The following is a 26514-nucleotide window of genomic DNA, read 5'->3' as shown; positions in this document are numbered from 1 at the left end:
GGAGATTCTATTTAAGCTTTTGTTTAAACAAACAAACAAACAAACAAACAAAATCTTACAAATCCTATGAACTCCAAGGTGAATCCTGCACTAAAATCCCCAAACTCTGCATAGGAGGTCATTGGTACGTCTGTGGGAGAATGGTGGGTCTGAACATGTTTCTTTCCGTTCTTTGTGAGATAAAATTGAGTTAAGAACAGTTATAAGAAAATCTAAAGGCAGTCAGCAAATGTGCATTTTTTGCCCCAGTAATTCTTCCAATGACTGTAACTGTGAGACATCTAATGTGATCTTAGCTGGAAAAAGACTTGATATTTGTAGGTGGGAGAAGGGGTTCACAGTGTAATCTGTGTGTGACCACAGCCTTAAAAATACTGAACAAGCAGTGTGGTGAGCAGCAAGATTTGGGCAGTCTGTTCTCCATGCACCTCTCCCCATGGGTTCACTGCTCTCTGCCACCCACACTGCCCTTTCCCTATGGACCTTCCCTCCCATGGGTGCTAAGCTGGACTTCTCTAACAGTCATCAAATTGGAGGACATAAATATTGTTGATGTCTCCATCTCCTGTCACATTCAGCTGAAGTTAATCTATGGTTACAGATGCTATAGTGTGATGAGGTGAGATGCTTTTCTCCAGGAAGCCAAGATAAAAGAGGTGAGATTGTCAGCCAACAAAACTAGGGAAAGTTAAACTTCATATATCTCTCTGATGAAAAACAAGCATAATAAATCTTTTAGAAAGTAAAACAAAACAAGGGCGCTCTGTGTTGTTAAGAGAAGCAAATCCAGAAGGATTTTACAGAAACTTTTATGAGTTCTGGTCAAAGCTATACACAAAGAATATCACATATTCTATTGAATTAATGTTGGTGCCAGTTTAAGAGACTGTATCCCCAATGTCACGATCTTGGCATTTCTCTTAAAACCAGAGTTCCCTGATGTCTGTCTCTCAGAGTCTCTGAGCTTTCTTTATTAAAAATGGAAATGTCTATCCATTACAGTCCTTATGGTCAAGATTTCAACTATGGAATGCAAATAGGAGTGTACTGTACAGTGGTGTAGTCCTCCTGACAATAAATTTATGGTATACAAGGACATTTTCTGTTGGCAGCTAGTAGTGTTTTCCTTCTAGAAAGTAACTTCCTTAGAAGTGAAGTTCAGCTTGTAGCGATATAAAACTTTTGGTTTTAGCCTCTGCCAATCTTGTGGGCACTGGCTGCAGCCAATGGAGCAAGTCAGGTACTGTAGCAAGATGAAGCATTGCACAGTGGGGATGTTTTAGTCTAGCTGGGATAAGCTGCTGTTTGGGCCTCTTTAGTAACTTTGCAGGCCACTCAGATGACCAGCTTAAGGCCAGGCAAGACAAAATATTCTCTGATATGTTACTGTTGCAGATAATCTTCAAATTTGTTTTCTCTGCCTTATCCTGCAATATGCTAAACATAAGCAGAGCCCTCTGCCTGTGGTGTCCCACTGCTGCCAGGGAAGCAAGAGGACCTGTTCAGTCGTGGACCACAGAATGGCAGGAGAAGGAATGAAAGCTGCTGGTGAGGAAAAGGCAATACAAGATGATATTCTTTCATGGTATTATTTGGTTGGAACAAGAGGAAAATGAGTTTGAAATAGAATTGCGGTGCTCTTTTTTCCTTTTTTCCCCAGAGAGGGTAATGAACAATCGCTGGAACAAAATTTGCCTACAGTGGAAGGGGAGTTCTGACTTGAAATATTTAAAATCAGGTCAGATGTCTTTCTAAATGAAATATTGTAGCTCAGCTAGAAATGACAGACTCATGGCAGGAACCACTTGTTGAAATTCAATGACCTCTGTAATACAGGACCTCAGAGCTGAAGATTGTAACAATCTCCTAAAACTTCTATTTTTATTTATTTGTATTAAAGCAGTGCTTAGATTCAAATAACATCTGCTCGCAGAAAAAAATCTCAAACATATTCTTTAAAATTTTGCTGTGCTAAAACAAAGCTAACATTGCTATTTTCTGCTAAACATTGTAAATACACTTAGTAAAAATAGACAATCATTGCCAAAAGAGCATATAATACCCACTTTCTAACATAACTAGCTTTGTGCACAGCAAGAATCTCATGGATTCTGGTAACAGATTCATGCACATGTTACCTAAGTGCTGAAACAAGATTTGTGGGCATATCAGGTACCTGAGGCACAGTAGAAGCTCCCTGCATGTCCTGAGGTGGCTATAGAAGGTCATTGACAACAGCACTTACTTGTCCAGACAAGAACAACTTAAGGTGTGATTCTGCAAGCTTTTGATTATCCTCCCAAAGAGAGTGAAGATAGTTTGCCACTTGTCAGGTTCGAAATCAGGAGGAAGGAAAGAATTTCATATTCCTACAAGATGGTAAATTGCTGCCTTGCCAACTTTCCTGTAATTGTCCTGTGCTGCAACAGTCAATGTTTCAGTCATAAATCATTTAGCTCTAGTGCCACAGGAAAGTATGCAAAATGGGCTGCATGTGCTATTTTAGTTATGTTCTCCACTGCTGCCTGGACATAGATTGCTTTAGGTCAGAGGGACAAAGAGAACAGCCTGAGGACACGTGTACTTTCATAACCATGGGCACAGTTTTCCCTGGTCTTTTGAACATAGATTTCTCCAGTCTGGGCCACCAAAGAAATCTAGGGGCCAGTGTTATTCTAGCTATGTAATTGCTGCTTTCTTCTGCATTCCTCTTTGGCAAAAGCACTGCCTTGGCTCCCTTGCCTTTGAGAAGGAGGCTAAGCTAAGCAGGCTGGCAAGGCACAGACAGAAGATGGTGCCTCGGGCAAACAGTGGTGATGTGAATTGTACCACAATGCCTTGAATGCCAGATTATGTCTTCCCACGGATGCAGGAGATGTCCTAAGGGTGCTGTTGCCTGAAGAATTGCAGTGGTTCTTGTACAACCATGAGTTGTTGAAAAATAGTGAATAGAGCAGGTGTAAAGCATAGAACTTGAGCTTCAGGTAAAATAGTGGATAAAACACACTAGATTTCTTCTTGTAAATGCAGGACCTGCCCTTGCCCTTTGTGTCTCCCTAATTAAACAGAACAATCTCCAGTGGAATTTTACATCTACCAAATGCCTTGAAATCCAAACAGGGTGCATTTTATGTGGGACAGGTGCTGATCGCAATCTTATATGTCTTTTGATTTGAAATTGCAACCTTTTTTCTGATCTCTCTCTTATAAAACAGAGCTCTGTAGGATTAGGGTCCTTGGAAGGAGCTAATGGATCCAGAGGGCCAAGGTGGAAGAGCAGGAGAGCAGCTCCCTGGCTTCCCTTTTTCAGAGGCAACCTTTATGAAGGAGAAAGTAAGTCAAGACTGACTTGAAGAACCAGAGCAGAAAGGTCCTGAGACCTATTGTTTCTTCTTTTCCCAGTCTAGTAGATGGAGGATGTTTGGAATTACTCCTGTAAATTATCCCCCTAACATACACCTCCTGTAGTGCCTGCAGGTCCATCTCCTCTGTTCCTAGGGATCCTGCATTAAGTAAGGACAGGGAGCTCAAAAACCAGCTCCACAGGAGCTAATTGCAATATTTCAGGCTGCAATAAGTTTCCCAGAAAGGATCTTGTTCCAGGGTGCCTGACAACTGCATCTCTCGAGAGACACCATCTAGAGGCACCAGCAATAGACAGAGCCTCTGATGCAATAAGTCTTGGGAGGACTCCTGAGACACAGGGAAAGCACTTGATGTTGCTGCTATCCTGATTGTTTTAGATAGCTCATTGTCACCTAATTGTGCTGTAGGAAGGTCTGTCCATTCCCTCCTGCCTGCTCATTTATGCCCTCAGGCTATGTAAACGCTGAATGTGCCTGAAACAACAGCCAACCACAAAGTCTCCAGTGCCACTCTTTTGGTATGCGCTAGCTCAGATTCCTTGTTGCAAGAAAAACCTCTGTCTGCTGATAAATGGCAGCATATTTTACAAAGAGAGACTGCTCTGCTCCTTCAGCAGGGCTCTGTCTATCTCCTTGGCTGACTTGAAACTGCTTGATGTAGCTGGGAGGCCATTGCCAAATGAGGAGGAAAAAAAAGGCAGACATATGCTTCAGGAGCTGGAGGAAGAAAAGGGAAGACCGGAGCAAGTTTTAAAGCAGAATTATTAATCAGAAAATAATTTATTAAGAAATAGTAAAATACAGTAAATATCTCTATTATAAATGTTCTGGTCAAGCTATTGAAATTCTCTCAAGTTAGTTTCCTTCCTTCTCTCAAGGAAGTTAAGAAGGATTTTCCTGAATACCCTTTTACTTTGTTTATGCATTAATAGATCAACCATTAATTAATATGATTGTAAGCTTCAAGTGTCGGGAGCTTGTTTGCACATGCAGTGGCGTAGAGGTGGCGGCATAGAGGTGGCTCTGTGCAAAATACTGGTAACAACTGCTTCTGTGGGGGAAAATCCCTACATTCCTGTAGTTTTCTGCCAAATTAAAATCTTCCTTTGGTGGCTCCTGAGAGGAGTGCACTTCATGAGGACGTGGTTCCAGCCTGCAGAGCTGCCTGGGCTTTGGGCTTGGTGTTTAACTCTGGCCTCGCAGGAAATGCAGTACTTATTCACTTCCTAGCCTAAATTAAAACTTCCTGTCTTAGCCCAAAATGACCTCCTCTTGGTCAGCCTCCTGTCACCCTTACTGACTGCATTATGACGGTGGCCATAGGCTGCTCTGAAGATCTGAGGTGTTTGGGACAGAAAAACACAGTGCCAGAGACAGTGGTACATTGAGGAACATGAAATCTAAGCGAGCTGATTTGGAGAAAAAACTGAGGCACAAGGGAATGCACTGACTTGCCTGTGGTCTGAGGATAGCTCAGCTGGGACGTGGTGGGATCACTCCTATGATTTCAAGTCCAAGATAGACAGACAGAGCCTCTTTAGGAAAGACAGGCAGTGAAGAAAAGCAAGGGATGTACCTTCTATGGGAAGAATCAGCAGAAATACATGGAAACAGGAGACAAATATATAGAAACAGAGGATGGAGACGGGCTGACTGGGAGCTTGAGGGCAACCCAGTAAGGGTAACACTGTGATGGGTTTGTTACACATCATCTGATTATGGTGACGAAGTCAATCAGGTCTTTACACAGTTGGAAGTCACCAGATAACAGTCCAGAGTGCTATTGGGAAAATTTTACCTCTCTGACTTCAGCTGAAAGATCAAAACTGTGGGATGGAACAGGGTTAGAAGGTCTCTGGAATTTGTTGAAATTCCAGACTTTGTAAACTTCGTAACACAGATGGTGGATGGCCAAAAGGTGGGTGATGGTGTCCTGGATCTGCTACTGAAAGGAAGGAAGAATTGGACAGGGATGTGATAAACAACAGCAGCTGTGGCTGTCGTGACTACAAGGAGCCACAAATGTGACAGCACTGAAGAAGATGAGCAGCAGAGCACAAACCTGAGGCTGCAGGAGAGGAAACTTTGGCACTCATGTTAGGACATTACAGTCTGAATAGGCAGACAACTAGAGGCATACAAGACTGTTTGGATGACCAAGCTAAAAGAATGGTCATTATGGCCTGAAGCCTGAAGTCAATGGCAGGTGCAGTACTAAAGGGGCCTATCCCAGGACCTGTCCTCTTTGGCATCTGCATCAATCACCTGGAGGAGGTCTCATAATATTTGCAGAGGACATCAAATGGGATGGTCCAATTAAAGTGCTGTAGGGCAGAGCTGCTGTCCACTGGGACCTGGAGAGGCTGAAGGAACAGGCCAACAGGAACATTATGAAATTCAGAAAGAATAAATGCAAAGTACTAACTCTTAGTTATTTCATCTCTGTCCTTGCAGGCTTTTGAAACCTGACTGGGCAAATCCCTCAACAAACGGGTCTGAATTCAGAGCTAAAACTTGTTTGGAGCAGGAAGCTGAAGTGAAGGTGTCTTCACATCCCTTCCATCATGAGTGGTGTTGTGATCACTTGGTATGATCAAATAATCTTATGCTGTTAAACTTGATTGTTTTATGAAGTTACTACCCCTGTGCTGACTATTGTCATCCATCAGCCAGAATCCCTACAGCTGGAATGCAGCTGGCACACGTTCATGTTCCTAGACCATTGCAAAACTAATCCCTTTTACCTCATATTGCAACAGACTACAAATGCATACGCAGCTAATTACTGTGTGTCAGTTGAAAGGGCAGTCCCTTCTGGCCGAGGGCATGCTCAGGGCTTTCAGCTTGCTGGGTGCCTTGCCTACCACCATCTGCTCTCAGCCATGGTTCACCTACAAGACCACTCTCACTGATGCTGCATTAGTGCAAGCCAAATTATTATCACTGCATTATCTGCATCATCATAACATGCACAAATTCTGGTGAGGGGCCAGCAAATCCACCAAGAAGGTTCTTGCCCCAAAACACTGACTGCACAAGTGGGTGCTAGAGGCAAAAGAAAGAGCCCAAGGAACCAGGCAGGCAGTGGTCTGCAGTCTCAGCCAGTGACCTCTGTGCTCCTGGTCTTTAAATGCCAACTTGTATTCCTTAGACAGTTGAAGCACACTGCATCTGCCTGGTGCTTGGTGTGTGCCTGTGACTATATACAGATATTACAGACACCTACACTCAAGTCCCTTCCTGTGAAATGAGAGTGTTTTGCAATGGTCTACTGCTTTGGTTGTTTTGGAAAACAGAGACATATAAATACAAATATAAGGAAAAAGTGTCTACTTGTAACTAACCACGGCTAAACTTGCTGGTTTCACTTATTTGTTTGTGTTTGGAATATTAGATAAAGTCTGAGGCCATGGCCGGCTATATAGGGGCACCATATCTCTGCTGCACAAATAAATCAAACTAAAGCAGCCCAGTTCTTGTAGACTGACATTAGGATAAGTATATCCTAAGAAAGTTCTTATTCAGACTTGGCTTCAGGCAATAAAACGTCATAGATGTATAACTCTAGCGAGTGAAATTTCTAGGGAGCAAATTAGGCTAAAAACGTCTTCTAGAGACAGCTAGAAAGGAGTCAGACACCACCCCAAAATAAGGCAAGTTATGCAGTAAATGTTTCATTTATTGGATTTCTTCCATTACTATTAGGGTTAAAAGATGGGTTGTCAATAAAAATGGTATATTTATGGAGGGCTCTGTATTTCAGAAGCCTATTTCTTGTCATTCACTCCTATAGTGCTTGATATCACCTCATGATAAAGTGTGAATAATCCCTGCATGAATGCATATTTCTACCCATTAACGATTTTATTATTTGACAGAATTATCTCTAACAAAAGCAAGTGGTACAGCTGTGGTTTAGGTGCTAAAAGGGAGGGATGTTCCTACTGAGCAATAGGCATGATTTGGGAACCAGAGCATGGATTGAGAGACATTAGGCTCAATTGTGTTGTGTTACAAGCTTGAAAAACAATGCCTGCAGTTTTTTGGAACTAATTTTCGAATGTTTCTCCATCGAATGAAGATAGAAAGTCCTCCTTGATCAAATAGTACAGTGACCTGGTCAGTATGTGTGACATCTAAAGCCAAAAAGAAATCTGGCAGTAGCACCCTGGCTGTTTGTTGATATTTTCCCGTTTGAGAGATTTCTTGAATTTTCACATGTGCTTGTTTCAGTCAATGCAAATGACTGTAGACAGGAGCCGTGGTTGCTGTGTTTTCATGCTGTCATCTCATCTGCCCTAGAAAAAATTTCCCCTCTTTGCTAACTCTGGAAGAACCAGTACTGGTAAGACACTAGGCAGATGTGTTTGCTTCCAGTTATTGGAACCCTTTCAATATTGATTTTTTTTTTTTTTTTTTGGACATTCAGAGCAGATTTAATGATCCAAGATTATTTGTAAACATACAGATTCCTTTGAGCTGTAGACTCAAATCCCAGCTTGGTCAACCAAAGCCCTTTTATCTTTCCAAAATAAATAATTTGAATTTTACACAGTGCAACCTACATTGGGACCTCTTGGAGAAGACCAAGAAAACAGATGACTCACCCCAAATACGTAAACATCAGCCAGGAGATCCAGCTGGCATTTAGCAGTCCATATTTCTCCAATAAAGCCTTAGGCCTTTGGTGAGATAATAAAGATTCCAAAACATTTTTCATAAAACAGTAAATTTCCTTGGCTGCCCCATGTCAACCCCTCCTCAGCTCATTGCACTGTGAGCTGTGAGGTGAACCTCACGTGCTTTTTCACTGCTGCTGTTCTACTGCAGGAGCCTCGGGACCAAATTGTTGGGCCAAAGCGTAAAATGGTGACAAGGTTGTCGGTCACCAAACCCTATGGCTCAGCATTTGGCATAATTGTACCAAGTGGTGAGGGTTACAAAAGCTTGGAGAAAGGCACTTCCACTTCTTTAACTGTGCTAGAGGTCAGCTTTGGCAAGAAAGACAACACCTCTTGAATGTGGAGCACCTGGCTTTGTCTCTCCAGCTGTCACTTAAAATTGGGTATTCAAACAATAAATCGTGTTTTGTGCCATGGACTAGCTTGACTTTATTAATTTTTTTTTAAATATTGTGTTTCTTTCTTGTTAAATACTATACTTTTTTTAAATCCAAGGTATCATCTGAGAACCTACTACTCAACAGCTGCTATTGACCCCTGGAGAGCTCTCACTTCTCTGACTGTGAAACAAATTGTTGCATAAGGCGAAATGATAAAAATCAGATGTACAAGCTCTCCAAAGTGACTTGTACTACCTTAATTAAACGGTGTTGGTTTAGTAACCAACTACAATCTTTGGACTTCACAAACACACTGGCTCCAGGCTGCAGTTTGAAAACAAACCCCTGGAAGTTTTCAAAGGAGGAACTTGATGAAAACTAGAAAGCAGTTTCCTGGCCCTGCACAGGGCTTCTCTGAATCTGCTATGGACGCAAAACCCCAGCTGCAAAAACGTGCCCAGGAAACACCTTCCACAGCTGGGGCACAGTCCCTTGCCCTTCCAGAGCCATCTTCCACACCCAGAACCACCAGCTGGCACTGGGGCAAACAACACGGAGCTCCCTTGGAGCAGCATTTACTCATGCGAGTAACATTACTTGCACGAGTAGCCCAGGTGTGTCACCACCTTCAGAAATCATCTGTCAGTGGTGTGACTCACGCGTGTGAGTCTCTACAGAATCAGGCCCTTCTTCTGCAACCACCTTTGGGCAGCAACTCCCTGTCCTGCACACTAACTTTTGATGGTGCTTACTAAGTAGTTAGCAACTACAGTGGGACTGAAGCAAAAGCATACTTGTTTAAAGAAAAATCCACAGCAGATTGTAAAAAGAACTAAGAAAAACAAAACAAAACTGTGCAACTGTTTTTGTTCATTTGGATCAAATTATAACACATGGCCCTGCAAAATAAATAGGAGTCTGTCACATTTGTGTTTCTAATCTCACACTGCTCTGGGATATAAAGACATTTAAAAATCAAAAAGCAAACAAAAATGGAGAATATTTGTTAAGGTGCCACTCTGCAAGGCACTAGTTTGCAGAGACATTAAGTACATAATCAGGGGCAAATGGGAAGTGTGCATGCCCACAGACAGTTATTTAGTACAATTTCTGAAAGTAAAAAGCAAGTTAGTCAAAAGACCAGTGGAAAAAGAAACTGTTCAATGCATTTGTACATTGAGTTAACAGTGAAGTATTTCATTAGTCATGTTTTTACTTGGTGTCTTAAAATAATCCCTTTTCTGTCTCCATATTCCCACTTAGACATTGTTCACAGACTTATTTATTTATGAAGTCTGAAGGTTAGTCCCTACCTGCTGAGACTAATTAGCCCTGTTCTTTGTGTCCTATGCAATCCTGTCTGATTAAATGTACACATTTGTTTTACTTCTTTTCATGCTTCCTTTCACTCTACTTCTGCTTTACTGATTAATATTAAAGTTGTAAGTTGCAGTGATTTTTTTATTTCTATTTTGTCTGCATCTTTCCCTTTAGTATGCAAATTTTTATGTGAACTTTTTAATGCCTGAGAATTCGTGTTAGCCTTGTCGATCTTTGTATTCTTATTTTTATTATTCTTTTTATAGAAGACAGTTTAGCTGAAACCCCCAAACTCTCTAAATATTGCATGACAAATTGGCTTTGTTTTGGAAACCCTATGTGCTGAATGACCCTTAGCATGAGCAGCAGGTTAGATTTCTGGAGGAATGTTTGGATTATTTAGTACAGCCTGTCCTTGCTTTCAAACACCATTTCCATTAGGCAATTTACTAATTCCCATTGAAATTACTGTCTCCCCCCGCCCCCCTCCCCACTCCCCTCCTTTTGTTCCTTGCCCATGTTAAAGTTTCCAATTGACTCGTCCATTGTTACAATTTGTCACTGCTGGAAGATCAATTTGTTTTCCCCTTCCCCTCGCCACGTTAGGTTCGGGGAACAGATGCCATTTCTCGCATCCGCAGGCTCTGCTCCCCATTTTGTCGCGGCGCAGGCAGAGCCCGCCGGAGCCTCCCGCAGCCCCGGGCGGGCTCCGCGGGGACCCCCGGCCGGACCCCGCGCCCCCTACCCTCCATTCCCCCCAGCAGCGTGATGTTTACACCACCACAACTTTTCACTTCTGAAGTCTGGGAGTCCTTGATTCTCCGTCCTGCCATGCTAATTAACTTCTTAGCAGTCACATTCCTTTTCCTCCTCTCTCTCTCTTTTTTTTTTTTTTTAATTTTTTTTTTTTTTTTTTTTTTTTTTTTTTTTTTTTTTTTTTTTTTACATCAAGGACCAGAAAACATTATGCCTTACTATAAGATAATTTGGAAATATCTGATCTTCAGCGAGTGATCTCACACATTTTCATCCTGCGTGTTATAACCATAATAAATGCAAAGACCAAGTGCTGCTAAAAGAAAAAAAAAAAAAAAAGAAAAAAAAAGGGCTTTTACTATATTCTAGTGTTTATTATGATTGGAGTTTCTTACCTCCAACGAGTAGCATGAAAAATGTTAACGGTTTAAAAAAAGCACCCACCGCACCACCCTGCCGTCACATGTACCCAAATAATAAGGGCACACAAACATCCTTCAGGGGAACCCGGGCTGCGGGGGGATATGTTTATTAATGTCCAGAATGTAAAAGTTGGCGCTCCCGGAGCGCGGAGTCAGGGACACCCGTTCGAGAGCTTTTCCCCTCGCTCCCCCCGTCCCGCAGCTCTGAACTACGGCGAACAATTTTTAATTTTTTTTTTTTTTTTTTGGTCAACCTCCCCCACCCCCCTTTTGCGTCCCGGCCCCCCCAGCGGCGCCCCCGCCCCCGCCGCCCTCCCCTGGCGCTCCCGCTCCCATGCCAAAAAGGATCATTGTTAGTTTCCTACTTCCCCCTCCCTCCTCCTCCTCCTCCCCCTCCCGCGCCCCAGACCTGTTTATTTATGCAGACGTCACCGGGGAGCCCCCGCCCTCTCCTGCATCTCATTAAGTGCCTGGTGTGTTTCTCGCTCCCTGTCAATAATCCCGGATCCCAGACTTCTCCGTTCCTCCGGATTTCGATCCCCCTTTTTCTATCTGTCAATCAGCGCCGCCTTTGAACTGAAAAGCTCTCAGTCCAACTTCAACTCACTCAAACCCGAGCGGCACAGGCTCCCCATATCCGCGGCGACTGCCCCCCCCGTCACAGCTGACTTCTGGGCTTGGTTTGTTGCATTATTTTTTTTTTTAACCCCCCTCCCCCCCGCTGCTCCCCCCTCCCCACGGTTTATATATTTTTTATTATTATTAATTTTTCCGCGAGTGCGTGCGCGGGTGTGCGTGTGCGCGCAGTGCACGCCGAGCAGCTCCCGGGAAGAAAGAAAGAGAAAATCCCGAAGAAGGAAAGGAAGAAGCCTAAAGTCACTGGTGCAAAGGAGCAAAGAAGAGACATTTCCCTCCCCTCCTCCTCCCTCTTTTCCCCTCCCCAGGAGGAAAGAGAAGGGGAAAAAAAGAAACTTTCACCTTGGACTCTTCTTTTTTTGGTGCAAACTTTCCCCCCCCCTCTTCTTTTTCCTCCCCCCCCCCATTCCCCTCCTTTTTTTTTTTTTTTTTCCTTTTGTTTTTCCCCTTCCCCTTTTTGCAAAATTGCTGCTGGTGGGGTGAAGCAGGAGGAAAATGCCGCAGCTGAACGGCGGTGGAGGGGACGACCTGGGCGCCAACGATGAACTGATCTCTTTCAAAGACGAAGGGGAGCAGGAGGAGAAGATCTCCGAGAACTCCTCGGCGGAGAGGGATTTAGCTGATGTCAAGTCGTCTCTCGTCAATGAATCAGAAACGAATCAAAACAGCTCCTCAGACTCGGAGGTACGGGGGAAGCCCCCCGCGGGGCCGTTTCGGGGCGGCGGGCGGGCGGGCGGGGGCCGCGCTGTGCCCGGGGCCGCGCCGGGGCCGGGGGCGCCGCGCCGGGCCCCGCTCCCGCCGGCGCCCAACTTTCTCCGCGGCACCAACTTGTAACGATGCCTTCTGTTTTGTTCTGTTTGTTTCCCCTTCCACCTTCTCCCCGCACCTCTCCCTTCTTTTTCGCCTTTCATTCCTCCTCTTCTCCCTTCTACCCCCCCCAACCCCCCCAAAAAACCCTCCCCACCCCAACCGCCCCCTTCCCCAACTGCCCCACGCCGACCCCCGGCTCGCTCCCAGGCGGAGCGGCGGCCCCCGCCTCGGTCCGAAACTTTCAGAGATAAATCCCGGGAAAGTTTAGAGGAAGGTGAGTACGCGGGCCCGGCCGGCACCGCCGCCCGCCCCGCACCGCCGCCCCTCCGCCGGGCGCCCGGCTCCTCTTTTGGGGACACTTGCTAAAAAAACTTTTCCTTCCCCCCTCTCCTCCCTTCTCTTCCCCCTGTTGCCCCCTTCCTTCCCCGCTCCCGTTCGTGTCTCCCCGCCATGTTAGCTGCGAAGAGGCAAGATGGAGGGTTGTTTAAGGGCCCACCATACCCGGGTTATCCCTTTATAATGATCCCCGACCTCAGCAGCCCGTATCTGCCCAATGGATCGCTCTCTCCGACGGCGAGAACGGTAAGTGCCTTTTTTTTTCCCCCTCTCTTTCCTCTCCCCCCGCTCCTTCCCCGGCTCCCGCCGCCGCCGCGCTCCCGGTGCCCCGCTGGCCCCGGTCCTGCCGCCGCCCCCTCCCCCGCGCCGCAAACTTTCCAAACTCCGCGGGCCGCGGCGGGAGGGGGTTTGTTTACACTTCGCCATATTCCTTTTTTTTATTTATTTCTTTCCCCTTTTAATTTTTTTGTCATTTTCTTATTTGAGTGTTTGTTATTATTTTCTCTTTTTTTCTTTTTTTTTTTTTACTTTCAGTTTTGTGGGCAGTTTTTTTGGAGCCCTTGTAACCTCCGCTGCCGGGGGGGTGGGGAAGAAAAAAAGCAAACAAATTCCAAAGAACGCTTATTTCAGCCTTAAAACAAAACTGGAAACAAATTTTAAAAATCCCAAGAAGTTTGGGGTTGAGGGTTTTTTCCGCCCTCCCCCTTTTCCCTTCTCTCCCCTCTCTTGGGGAAGGGGGTTATTTTCTCCCGGCCGAGCCTGCGATCCGCTCCTCCAAACTCCTCGTTTTCCATGGTGATCGTCGCCTCCTGCCCTCCTCCGTGGCGGCTGGGCCGGCTCCCCCTCCCCTTTCCTCCCCCTTAACCCTCTCCTGCCCTCGCCCGCCCCGGCCTGCGGCAGCGGCGATTTCATTGTGCCCCTTCGGGCCGCGGGTGCCGCGAGTTGTGCCCGGGCTCAGCCCGGTCCGGCCGCCCCGATCCGCGCCCCGCGGCGTGCGGGGGCCGAGCGCCGCTGCCCTGCCCGCCGGGCCCGGGGCCGTGCCCGGGGAGCGGCCCCGTCCCGCTGCGGAGCGGGGGGAGCCGCGCTCGGGGCACAGGGCTGAGTCCGGAAACAACTCGCCTCGCTTGGCTCTGGCAACAACAACGGCAGCGCAAAAAATAATCAGACAAGTCGAGCAAAATTCCTCTTGGAAGTATGCTGGCAGGAAAACAATTTGCTGAAAGCGTCCGGTTTTTTGTTGTCGGTTTTTTGGCCTTTTTTTTTTTTTTTTTCCCCCACCCGTAACTCGGGGTTCACTGGCGGGGGGTGCAGGTCTGCGTGTGCCTGCAGCTGGAGCGAGGTTCAGCCCAGAGCCCAGGAAACTTTGGGGTCTGCTGGTGGCTTTGTACTCCCAGCTGTTTTCCCGCCCGTAGTGTCACCCACGGTGTGCTGTGACATCAGATTTCTCAAGTGTCACCTTTTCTTTCTTTTTTTAAAGAGTTTAAAACATTTTTCATTTTGAATGGCTACATCCACTGGGACTTCCAAACACCAGTGATTCCTACTGATGGCTTTAGCATTGCTGTTTTGTTTCTTCTGAGTGTTTCTGAGTCTGAAGCGTTCCCACCATCACCATGTGTGTTTATACACTTTTTTTTTCCTTGTGGTAACACGAGATAGCGATTTACAATAATAGATCTACTGTTGGGTAGACGTTGAAGCCGTACTAATGACTGAGGGCTTGGACAACTTCAGTATATCAGATCTACAAGTGTTTTAAAGCATTAAAATATTAAACATCGGGTCAGTCTTGTTTTCACTTAGTAAAACGTCAGTAGACACAGATTAGTAAATGTAGAGTGACAGGGAGGTTGAGAGGAAGGTTTTCTGACTTTGCATGTGTTTAGGGCTGTGGCAGAGTTTTATTTTGGAAGCTTGTGAGGCTCTTTTTGCGAGGAGGTGATTTCTGGGACAGTAGCAGAGGGGTGACTGCAGTTTGCAATTGTAATGATGGGGAGGGGAATTCAGGGGCTGAATGCATTATATTTTTTTTCTTTTGAATATGGTCACCCACATGTATATGGATGATAGTGATAAATTCCAAATTCCATAAGTACCAGAATCCAGATGGCAAAACAATCTTTGTTCCGAATTACTTTGTTACGAATTGTGAAGCTTTGTATTCCTCCTTTTTTTCCTCGTTTTTTACCTTCAATGCATTCCACTGCTCCAAGTGCAGACTAATAGGAAGCACACCTCTGCTGCCTTTTTCTCAAAGCATTTTTCTTACAACAGCTACAGCTCTTTTTTTCCTCCTTACCTTTATTACGGATCCCTTTTCCCTTAGCGTGTGGGGGTAGGATCCTGCAGCACTCAGCTCTCCTGGAGCATTCCTGCCCTTGCTCCCCCACCGTTAAAAAAGGCCTCCATAGGAATGTTGGGTTGGTGTGAATTAAAGGTGCTGTACAAAAGCTTCCAGGTTGGTTTATCGTTGGTATAGCAGGTGGCCTGCTTGTGTTATCAGATGAATTCTGAAAGGATATTTCCACACTCAATAGGCAATTTTCTTATTTCCACATCCAGGCTCCAGCAACCTTCTCCTATCTTCTTAACCTTATTCTTTCACATTCCGTATGCTTGTTTGTTTGCCTGCCACTTAATTATAGCCAGGAAAAATTAAAGTTGTTTATTTAGGCCTGAGAGCAGAATATTATAAAGATTCAGCGGGATAGCTGTTGTCTGTCACACACTATTTTTAGGTGGATTCTAGTTCTCTGCTGTACCAGCTTTCAATTCCAGATGAACTAGATCTTTCTCTCTCCTGTTTGATTTTATTTTATTTTTAAATACGTGTTGGAAAGGTATAGATGGTTCTGCATAATTACGAATTTTATTTTTATTTATGTAGCTTTTCGTGGAGACATATTTGTTGAGTGTCAGAGCATGCAAGGTAAAGAGGTGATGCAGATACGTAGCAAATTGTTTTTCTTTTCCTTTTTCTGTTATACAGTCTTAAAAGTCTGTGGGTGTGGTTTTTTTGTTGTGGGTTTTTTTTCCTGGAATTTTTTTTCTTGTTGCTCTATTTGGGGGTGTAGTGGGATTATTGTGTTTTTTAAATGTACCTGTAATTGTCTGTTCAAAAGCAAACTTGTGGGCAGCAATTTCTCCATTACTGCTTCAGGAATATGAAGAATTATGAAGTATCAGAAAACCTGCTTATGAGGAATAATCTTTTCTCAAGGATAACGCTTTAAATACTGCAAACTCTTTATCAAGATTGATAGGAATAATTTTATTTTTAAAAATCAAAGGTTTTTTGCATGCTGATCTTGCCATTGATAGAATACTGTGGCGTGCTTGTGAGAATAGATGTTATTAAGTAGAGATCTGGTCAAATAGTAATGAAGTGACGCATCTGGGAGCACCAGTTCCATCCCTGCACTTGTAGAGGGACTGGGGTGGCTGCATGTTATGGATAATAAAGGAGACTTGTTTTCCTTTCAGACTGGAAAACGTAGAAATGGTGTACTTGATTTTTAGCATGAATTTGGAGCTTAATGTTATGTTAATGCTTTTGGTAAGCAAAGAGATGCAGTGTGATGTGAGAAAACCCTGCTGGCGGATGCTCTTATTTTTACTAGTGCTGTTGGGTCTTCCATTCCCCTAAGTTGTTCCTGGCTGAGGGAGGCTGTAGGGGTAAGCTTATGTTTGGCCCTGAAGTTTGGGAGTTGGGAACAGCTGTGGTGGAGAGCAGCCCCATCGCCTTGATTTTTATGTGTAGGAGGAAACATTTTTTATTAATTGCCTTGAAAAGTTGATGTTTTGCTTTATCTACTGAATCAAACAATGTAATGCTTCCTAATACAAAAGCTTTAGACCCTGGGGTGTGAAGGGTTAATGGTGGTCCTTTTTTTTTTTTCCCTCCCTCCAATTGTTTTGACAACACTTTTCAAAGTGTGACATTCCAAGCCCTTGCAATACAATGTAATATTACTGTAATTACACAGGTCATTACATTTTAAATAGAGAACAATAAAATGCTTATCGCCCTGAAAAAGAACAGGTGTTCTTGCCCTTCTTTGGTATTTATGCTAATTGTTTTTCATCTCCTTCAGAAATATTTATGGCTGGAGTGTTAAGGTTTCAGTCTCGATGTGACAATATTAATTCTTTACTAATCGTTATGGTTGAGGTTTAATGTCTGCAGTATGGATTATAGTATTAACGTCCACCAACTAGTTTAATAATGTAGATACAACTTAATATGTCAGCACTTAGGTACTTTATGATACAGAGCTATTCAGTGGAGAGTGAATTACTCGCTTTGTTTAAAAAAAATGAATGGACATGCTTTTAATAAAGTTTCTGGACTTGTGTAAAAACAAGCTGTTAAATAAGAACTGATGATCCTGTGGTGTAAATCAAATGGAACCTCCATAAAGAAACTTTCCTCGTGCTTAATTAGGTAGATTGCTGAATCACTCTGCTATAGCATTAGCATAGCTGGTATATTGTGGCAAACAGACTGTGTTTGTTAACTTATTTGCAGTAAAGGAGCTGATTTATTTTTAATGCTACACTTTTTTTCCCTTTCTTTTTTTCTTCTCTTCCTTTATTTTTTTTTCTCTTGATAAGATTTTATTCAGGAGCAAATGCTGCATTGCTTACTCCATCAGTTTCTCTTCAGGGGGCTATGAAAATTAGTTAGAGAAAAGTTTCATGTTTCTGGGACCTTGCAAAACAATATAATGCAGTACTGTTACTTGAGTGTACAGGATAATTGCAGGACTGCACTTCATTAAAAATAATATTTGCTTTGGAAATCGAACAATTTTAATAGGTGCACCAGTGGCTGATCTGTAGTGAAAAAAAAAATACAGTAGATGCCTTTCCAGGTTTTTTGAATGCATTCATACAAGGACTGAGGATGTTGAATAGGGTGGTGTGGTTTATTTTTTCCCTTCTTCCCGTTCATTTTTTGTTCAAGCAAGTATGTGCTGATTTGTCAGCTGGAGATGGAGGGAGGGGGGAAGGAATATGTTGCAGCTTTCACTGGCGCTTGTAAACCAGAATGTAGGTAAAAATGTTTTAAATTTGTCAAGACTTTCATGAGTGGGCCCCAAAATCAGATAAAAAATGTGGTGTAGAGAAAAAGGACAGCTGCAGATTTTTTGTGTGGACGTGTGTTTCTGTACCATGACTAAAAACTCTAAGGACCTTTTCCCAGCTGTCTGGGAGTTATGTGGAAGTTGGATTATTGGCAGTTAAGCATGAGACAACCTGGATTTAGCAAATGCTCTCCTACACAGGAAGCAGATGACATTATCCTGGGGGAAGGGAGGAGATCCTTCTCCAGGCACAGCCTGGGGGGAGACGCCTGCTCCCCCCAGCCTCAGAGCAGCCAAAAATCAGGGCTGGGATAGGCACTGAGAAATACAACAGCGGTAGGCTTGTCAGTTTGGGTTTTTTTCAGGGCTTTTTGGTGAAATCAGACACTTTCCTTACACATTAGGGCTGTTGTGAGAAGTTTTGCTTTGGAGGGAGTTGTGAGGTTTGGGGGGGATGTTTAAAGGTGTGTTCCCCGGGCGTCTCCTTAGTCCCATGTCCTGGCAAATATGTAAGTAAGCCTTAAAACTTTGACTTTTAATTGGGCACATTTGTGAAGGAAATGGTTAATTTTACAACCAAAGGCAAACTTGCACCTCGACAGGTCTGCTGAAAGAAATGTGCCACAGTCGTTTGCTGGCAAGCACCGCAGGGTCATAAATCCACGGGGTTTATTTACAGCCTATAACACTTATGAATGTTAAGATATTTGACGCCACGCTGGCCTTATAATATCCAAGGTCCACAGACACTGGCAGTGGGTCAAATTTCTTTCACTAATTATAAGCAATGAGAGATGAGGTGTGGTGCTGGGGGTGTGTGGGGGAGATATGGAAATCCTTTCTCTCCCCACCTAAAAGCGAAGAATATTTCTGCTGCTCCTCCCAACTGCTGGTTTGTGTTTGTGCTTTTTTTTTTTTTCCCTTTTTTTTTTTTTTTTACGTAGGCTCCGAAGTTTATAATTAACGCTTGTGGTGCTGTAGAGGCTGGGCAGTGGGTGATGCACCCAGGCTGAAGGAGGGGAGAAGTTTAGCACAGCTTTACAGAGCTCTCAGCAGTATTTGTGCAGTATTTCCTAGGTACCGGCACAAGCAAACATTTAAAGACAGATGACACCTGGAAATGTCCTTTAATTTTCTCACATATCGCTGAGCTGGGGACGGAAGAAAAAACTGCCTCCAGGTTTTATGCAGAAGGAAGATGCTTGGAAATACATATATCAGACTGGTTTGTGTGTAGAAAACAGGGCCTCTTAGAAAGCAGCAAAAGCCCACGTTAAAGGAAAACATGCGCTGAATGAATGAAGATGTTGAGGTTGGAGGCAGTTTTTAGGGGAGAAGCCCTGTGTCCTGCTGGAAGGGACAATGTGGGATGGACGTGTAGGTCAGCATGGAGGGGAGCAGGGGACGTGCACAGGGTGGTGTTTTGGGAGGGGTTAACTGGGGGGAGGCACTGTGAGAGCAGGGGGGCACTGGAGAGTAATTGGAGGACAAAGGAGGGATGTTGGAGCGTGAGGAGAAATTATAGAAACTTGGGGGGGTGGGGGGGAGGAAACGCCAGCGTTTGAATGGATGGTTGGAGGGGAAGCTTGGGATCTGGGGATTGACTCTTAAGTGTCAGGAGAGTCTGGGGCCCGAGAAGAAGCAGTGCTTCGCTCAGCAAAGCTCGTTGTTCTCGGCTCACTCCCCATTACACATGCTTTGCTAGAGTGGACAGTCAGATTTGAAGTGCTGCTGTCTTGTCTGTGGTGGTGGGGGAGGAGTGTGTGTTTTAACAAGATAATGTGATTACTCAAATATACCTAGGTATTACTTTTAGCTTTAATTTCTCTCGCAGTTGATTTCAGGTTCCCTGTAGATTACTGTTGTGCTTGGAGACTAATTTAAGAAAAATGCAGGGTTATGTGTGTGGTGGAAAGCTGCACTCCTTTGGCCATATGTTTTTCTTCTAGAGCCATGTAAAGCCTGACTTAAAAAAAAAAAAAAAAAAAAAAAAAAGAGGGGGCTGTCAATTCGGCTCTTCCACAAATAGCTGTACAGTTTTGTTGAAGGTTTTATGCATTTCCCTAATCAATGGAGTGCTGTGACTTATTAGCCCCCGGGGACAGATCCGAATCCCCCAGCACTGCGCTGCAAAGCTGGTGTGGTATTGTACCTTTTTAACAGGTTATCAACAAGGATGTTCCTCTCATTCCCAAGATGCTTCCCACCCCCTCCAGCTTCTCCCCCCTGTGATTCTTTCTGCAAAATCTGTTCAGTCTCACGCCTTTGTTTTAGGTTGGCTAAACCCTCGACCCTTATTCTTTGTGGGGTCACGCTCAGGCAACTGGGCAGTGCTGAATGAGTTAAGTCGCTGGCTGAAGTTTGGCTTCATGCAACTAAATTTGAGGCCTGGTAGGCATTAGCAGGGCACAGCACATTTACAGAGCTTAATTAGTACGCGCTGTAATTGTTCATGGTCTGCCAGAAGGAGTAATGTTCAGGAAAAGTGGAGTCGTTCTTCTGCAGTCTTTAGTTTTAAAACGATAAATCACTTGCATATTTGTGCAGTGATTCAAATGGAGCTGAGACCTCTCCATCTCAACATGTGGTAAATTGTAAAGTCAATGAATTGCAGATGTAGGGTACAGCAGATTCTCTAAGAAAATGCAGAATGAATGGGAACGGGTGATGCTATAAATACGTACTGAGAAGATAACTGGGTTTCTGCTTGCTGTGCCAAATATGATAAACTAAAGATATTAGCAATTTGGTTCTAAATGTATTTATTTTAAATATCTTTAAACCAAGTGTAGGGGTACCGTGTTACTTCACTTAGTGAGGTTTTTATTAATGTTGCAGAACAATGGGTTTCATGTGGAAATGCGTGTGATAATAATTAATATAAATTAATTCATCATGGGTAATAGTGTAGCTGTTACTGTAGGAGTTTGATAGTGCTGGGACACTTTAAAGTGTGGCTGCAGCAATGTACAAGAAATGTTGTGGTAGAGGGTGCCTCTATATCCTAGCTGAGGGAGGTACTGGGATTGTTATGTATCTCACCATTGCATTTTGTATCTGCCTGTGATTCCTTACACCTTCAGAGAGACTTTGGGTGCACTAATCCAACAGCCTAGAGCCTATTTTAAAAAAGCAAAACACAAACAAAACTGTGCCGTACAGATTGACATCGTAAATGCTTCGTATTGTTTCTTTTTCTTTTTTTTTCTCAATGCGGAGAATGTGTGTCACTCTTACTGCTGTGAAATCTTGTCTTCCTTGGGCTTGGTCCAAGATCCATTGAAGTCAGTGGAAAAAAGGCTTCTATTAATAACGAAGGGCTTTGCATCAGGCCCTGTGTGTCTTAAACCAATGGCCAAGTTCTTCAAAAGTGGGTGAAGGTATTGAGAAAGCCAAACTCAACTATGTATGATATTGATGTATTGCTGCTTCTTCCTAGTCCTTTGCTCCTGGGGTGGTGGGGGTGGGAAGTAAAGTTACATTTCCAGTGGTGCATTCTTGAACAAGCTCCTGCTTCTGCAGGATCCAGCTTTCCCACAGAAGTGTGGAGCATCCTGGCAGGATCAGGGTTTGGTCCGAGGCTGTGTTGCATGTCAATTCTGCTTTTCTAATATGAGTAGGTGGATTTGTATGGAAGTTGTAAAAGTTAATGATTGTTCTCTGACTCATACGCTGCTGGCTTCAGCAAAGAAGAAATGATGACAGGAAAATGATAGAAATTATAGGAGCCAAGTAAGCTTTGAGTAGAGAATGGATTTATGGTGTTTGAAATGCCTTTGCTGCTTGGTGAAGGAAGTGCAAGGAGGGAGATGATGGGAGGGCAGTTTCTTTTTGGGGTCAGATGTTTTGGGTGCCAGCTACTGCAGGCATTCAGCTAGGGAGTGAGGCTGAATTCAGGAGGGACTCTTGTTGGACTTAACCATTTTGTTTTTCCTAGTGACTCAGTTCTGCCTAACTGTTCTCCCCTCTTGGCAGAACAGGTTTTAGTGCCCTAGGCTCCATGGGAAGTATTATTGTGTGCCTATGGCTACCAAGTATGAACATATAAGTGTCCTTGACTTGTGTCTATCTCACAATTCTTAATTCACTGCTTAATTCACTAATGGTGGTGATGCAGGGGAGACACCAAAAAAAAAAAAAAAAAAAAAAAAAAAAAAAAAAAAAAAAAAAAAAAATTCTAAAAGGAGGATGTGGGAAGTAATAAAGTAATAGAAATTGCCAATCTGAAAATACTGCAGAGGGATTTTCTGGGGAATATCAGAGATTCTTGCATGTTGATGCAATAGAAACAAATTGTCCTGTTTTAAGAAAGGGAAAATAGAGCAAGAAAAGGTGGAGGCGTACCTTTTGGAGCACATCTGAACTCCCACTGGAGTCAGTGACTCCTTAAATAATGATCTGAAATAGTCTGAGACTATAGGCTTTTCTGCTCTGGAGAAAAGCCACTACATTGATTGTGTTTTTAACTGATACTAATATTTAATAAGGTTCTCTTGGAACTGCTTTAAACCCTAGCCTGAATAATTTTAACTTGGTTAAATGAGTGAACTGGTTTGGGAGCATAGACAGTAAGAGGTTTGCATTGGTTTAATTAGATTTAAGAGATTTATAAAACCAGGACCACTACTCTGACATAGGCAAGGTCTGGAAGTCAGCATATAGATGATGCATTGATCTACGCCCAGGCTGAACAGACAGCTATTGAAAGTGCTCTATTATAAATGTTTGCCAGTATTAAAGAATCCAAGGGAAGCTATGACCTTGAATGAACACATCAGAAGAATAAGATGGCAGTCAGTGTTTCTATCTTTGTTTTCTATGGGACATGTACAGGAAGGTTTTTCTCCCTTTCAAAGCAGTTACAGATTATAGTTGTCTGTCTGGAAATCAAGTTCTTTGAGATTTTTATTACTATTAACCAAATGTCTCAGTTTACTTCAATCTCTGTTACATTCTCCCATGGGATTTTTATTAATTCTTGAGCTACACCATAAAATGTAGCTTAAATCATGTCTGTGTCAATTAAAATAAAAAAAGGTACTTACAGGAGCTAGTCACAAACATAACTGCTGCACTGGTCACAAACCACTGTGTAAAGAATATCCACAGAGCTTATTTTATCTGGATAGCAGCTAAATATCTTTACAATCCCCAGGGTTATTAAAGGCCAAGTGCTTGGTATACGTAGTTCGTTTATTTTCCATTGTATTCTGTTGCTCGACTACAGTACTTGAAAGTACTTTGATTTTAATTTCATAAATGTGAAATTAAATTTAATAAATATGAAATGAAAAAGTGATAACTAGAACCTGGATGTCACTGGTTGGTTGTAAATGGGAAGTGGTGAGTTGCTGTGCTGCTGGTGTGCCCAAATGTGGGCGCTGGACTGGCTACACAGGTACATCTGTGTATAGGCATGTGATGTATATTATTCTTGAGCACATACTTGGTTATCAGGTGTCTATTCAATTTTAATTGACAATATGAGATTCCTGTGGTTGCTCTGTGCACAGATTGCCTTGGGGCTCTACAGGGTTTGTGGGAAGAAAAGCCCTGACAAGTTTCCATTAAGCCCTGAATCAGGCAGTTGGAAAAGAGGAGAATGAAAGGAGCTGAAAAGAGGGACAACTTGTTAGTGTTGCATTCTGCGTTTGCAACGAGAAACCTCTTTTAGACAAGAGTGGTTCTCAGGCCAAGAATTTCAAACTCGCAGAGAAACCTGTCCAGAACACAAAAGTTGTTTGAACGGGGTGCAGAATTGTCACAGTAATTAGAGCAATCTCCGTTTACTGAGTGGCAGCCTTTATAAAGGACAGGGGATAAAGGGTTCAAATTCATCTTTCTCTCTCTGATTCACTTCTGATGAACTGCCTCTGTGTATGTATGTGTATATGAAGGAGTGTGTGTGTGTGTGGCCACATTTTCAGCTACTCATCATTTGATTGTCCTTGTTTTAAAAGAATAAGGACTTAGGTTTCTTCTTCCTCCAATGGCATTTTTAGGCGTTTTGCTTTGATTTATTTTTGTTTGTTTGTTTGTTTTTCTGGTGCTGTCATTTGATTTACCAGAATAAGAGGATGCTTGGGAAAATGTACTTGTGCTGTGCTGGAGGGGGAACCCCAAATATTTCTCAGTTGGTTTCTGCTCTTACTCCATCCTGCATGTTTGACTCTTAGGACCAGTCCCGTTGTTTTTAAATGGATTACTTGTGGAAGCAAGAAAAGTGAATGGATAAGGCTTGGGCCCTTAAAGTTTATCCTCTTGCTGCTGCAAGGTCTGTCCAGAACTACTGAATCAGCTGGAGTTTTGCCATTGCTCTTATTAGGAGAAGGATCAGGCCCGTGGATTACATGAGACTGAGTCTTGTGAACCAGCCAAATAAAACTGTAAAAATCAGGATTGTTTTTGTGCACAATGCAGGAGTGTCTGGAGGACTCGGTCTGGGCTCTTCTTGGTCAGACACTGCACAGAGAAAAATAGGAGTGAATGAGTGAGTGAGCAGTGTGGGTGTTCTTGCCCAAGGAAAAAAATGTGACTGCTGAATTTCCTGTATGCTTTTACTTCTAAAGAAAAGAAAATACCAAGCTCCTTGAGTTTCTTAAGTAATTATCCTGGGTGTAATGTTGGTAATTTCGCTTCCATTTAAATAGCTGCTTAGGTTTTGTGATTGCCTTTTATTTGTTCTCCCCAAAATAATGTAGGATCTCCACTTTGTTCAGGTTTGGAGCTGGCAACCTTGGCTAATTTACTTAATCATTTAGTTAGTGTTAAGTTTCTCCCCTTCATTCACCTCTACATGTGAGTGCAGAGGGAAGGGGAGAGGAGCCATTTAGGCCAGTGTCTTCACCCTGTCTTGTGTTTCTCTGGATCACATTGCCTTGAGGACCTCTGGCACTGGTCAGGTGTTTGGTTGGCACCCTGTGACTGCTGTGTGTCTCCTCTTCTCTTCTGGAGACCTGGGGTTAGCCGGCAACTGCACTGAATTCCTAAGGTGTGGATGGACCAGGGAGTAAAGGAAGGTCTTGCTGCTGATTGTGGATACATTGTTAAAGCAAATAGTCGTGGCTGTGAAAATTGTATCTCAGGGATACCTGTTCTTGTGTAGTTGATTTTCTCCCTCATCCCCCTTCAATTACTTTCCACTAATGATGAAGAATTTGGCTAGATCTCCTTATGTTTTAGCAAAAAAACAGACTTATTTTTTTCACATGGTTGTGCTCTAACATGAAAAACTATGGAAAAATTACATGGAGTTTGCATTGCAAAAAATCCTATTAATGTTCAGCAGCACGTGAATATGGCAGGGCTTTCTGACCATGGAGAGGTTGTCTTGGAGTTGCAAAGAGGAGTTGGGAGATGTTGATTTTCCTGGAAGTAATGCTGAATTGCTTCTGCAGTGCTGGAGCATAGAGTGGGGTTTGTGTGTTGGACAATGCAATGGTCAGGTTGAACAATGTCTCCATTTTTAGATGATGCTATTTTGTCTCAACCATTCATGGTTTGCAGACCAATTGTGATGTCTACCATCCCGAAAGAGTACCAGTGTGGTACTGATTGTACCAGGACTAATTGTTGTTGAGAATGTACTTGTTGCAAATGATGGACTTCTCTTGAACGTGGCTTTCTCAGTCTTAGCCCTTGTCCATTATTTTCTCAGCTGGCAATTCATTTCTTGGTTTGTGAATTTGTCAGTAATGGGCATATCTTCAGTGTTGAGTTCTCTGTAGTAATTTTGCATCACTGAGGAGTAATTGCTGGCCCTGTAAAGCCACGGATCTCATTCGTTTGCCAGCTGGATAACATTTCCCATCAGACTGTTGTGACCAAGTTATCCATCACAACAAAGCCTAGCCATATCTGCAGTCCGTGTCCTGGCTGTGGCTTGGTGCATGGAGAAGGATGGCTGGAGGAAGCTGGTTTGAAGTGGTGGTTTCAAGACAGAGCTCATGACAGCAACAGAAAGCTTTTATTTGATTTTACAGTTTTGTAAAATTCAGCTCAGCCTGGAAGAGCAGCAGCTGTTGAGTTTAGCTGAGGTGGCAACACAGAGCAGCCGATGTCCTCTTCTTGTTGTGTGGCATTTCCTCAGTCCTGCTTTATGCCTGGTCCCATTTTGCCTGCTGCTGGTGTTTCTGAGGCAGTTTGGAGGTGCTCCCCTTCCCGGGAGCTGGTGGTGCAGAGCCCCAGTCCTGCACACGCTCTGGGCTTGCCTCCATACCAGCCCTCTGAGGAATTGCCTTCAGCCCAGCTGGGTCTGTGCTTTTGCGCTTGTAGGATCATGGCCTAAATTGTGATCCCATGAGGAAGCTTAGAAAGTTTATTTTGGAAGCAAAATACTTGGTGAAGCAGGAAGGAGGCTAAAGAGAATACTGAAAAAATGGTGCAAATGAGAAGCAACTTTTCATTTATGCTCTGTGCTCTGGTTTGTGGATCTAAGTAGAAAATGGGCAGTATTTGGAAACCTCCTGAGTTTCTTGCCAGCATCTGCACACGCCTAGATACCTTTGAAATTTGTTTCTGTGTTTTGGTTTTTTTTTTGCTGCTCCTTAAATATGTTAGCTAATGCCACAAGGAGTGAGCTGAAGTCCCACTTCTTTTTTTTTTTTTCCCTCTGCTGTTGGAATTGTTTGTTAAATTCCAATTACAGGGCTTGTTCTACACCTGTACAAACCCACAACCATTGTTAAGGGAATAATTTGAGGACAATGGGGTTAACGCAG

General features: G+C 43.5%; 1 protein-coding gene across 13 annotated transcripts in view; it reads left to right on the top strand.

The window, feature by feature from the left end:
- Positions 1-11320: 11320 nt before the first annotated feature.
- The window catches only part of TCF7L2 (transcription factor 7 like 2), a 172453-nt gene continuing 157259 nt past the window's right edge, over positions 11321-26514 (top strand). For 5 of the 13 annotated variants that reach the window (XM_063405298.1, XM_063405295.1, XM_063405297.1 and 2 more), the window contains exons 1-3: positions 11980-12245; positions 12579-12645; positions 12829-12953. In XM_063405298.1, the coding sequence (XP_063261368.1) occupies positions 12057-12245; positions 12579-12645; positions 12829-12953 (381 nt within the window). In that variant the 5' untranslated portion in view covers positions 11980-12056. Of the gene's footprint in view, positions 11606-11977; positions 12246-12578; positions 12646-12828; positions 12954-26514 lie in introns of those variants that run through there. The other 8 variants (XM_063405301.1, XM_063405302.1, XM_063405299.1 and 5 more) reach the window with 5 other exon arrangements.

The sequence above is a fragment of the Prinia subflava genome, chromosome 9 (assembly GCF_021018805.1).
Source record: "Prinia subflava isolate CZ2003 ecotype Zambia chromosome 9, Cam_Psub_1.2, whole genome shotgun sequence".
In the NCBI taxonomy this organism is placed as follows: Eukaryota; Metazoa; Chordata; class Aves; order Passeriformes; family Cisticolidae; genus Prinia; species Prinia subflava.
Note: the sequence above shows the minus strand (reverse complement) of the source record. Positions and strands in the feature narration are given on the sequence as shown.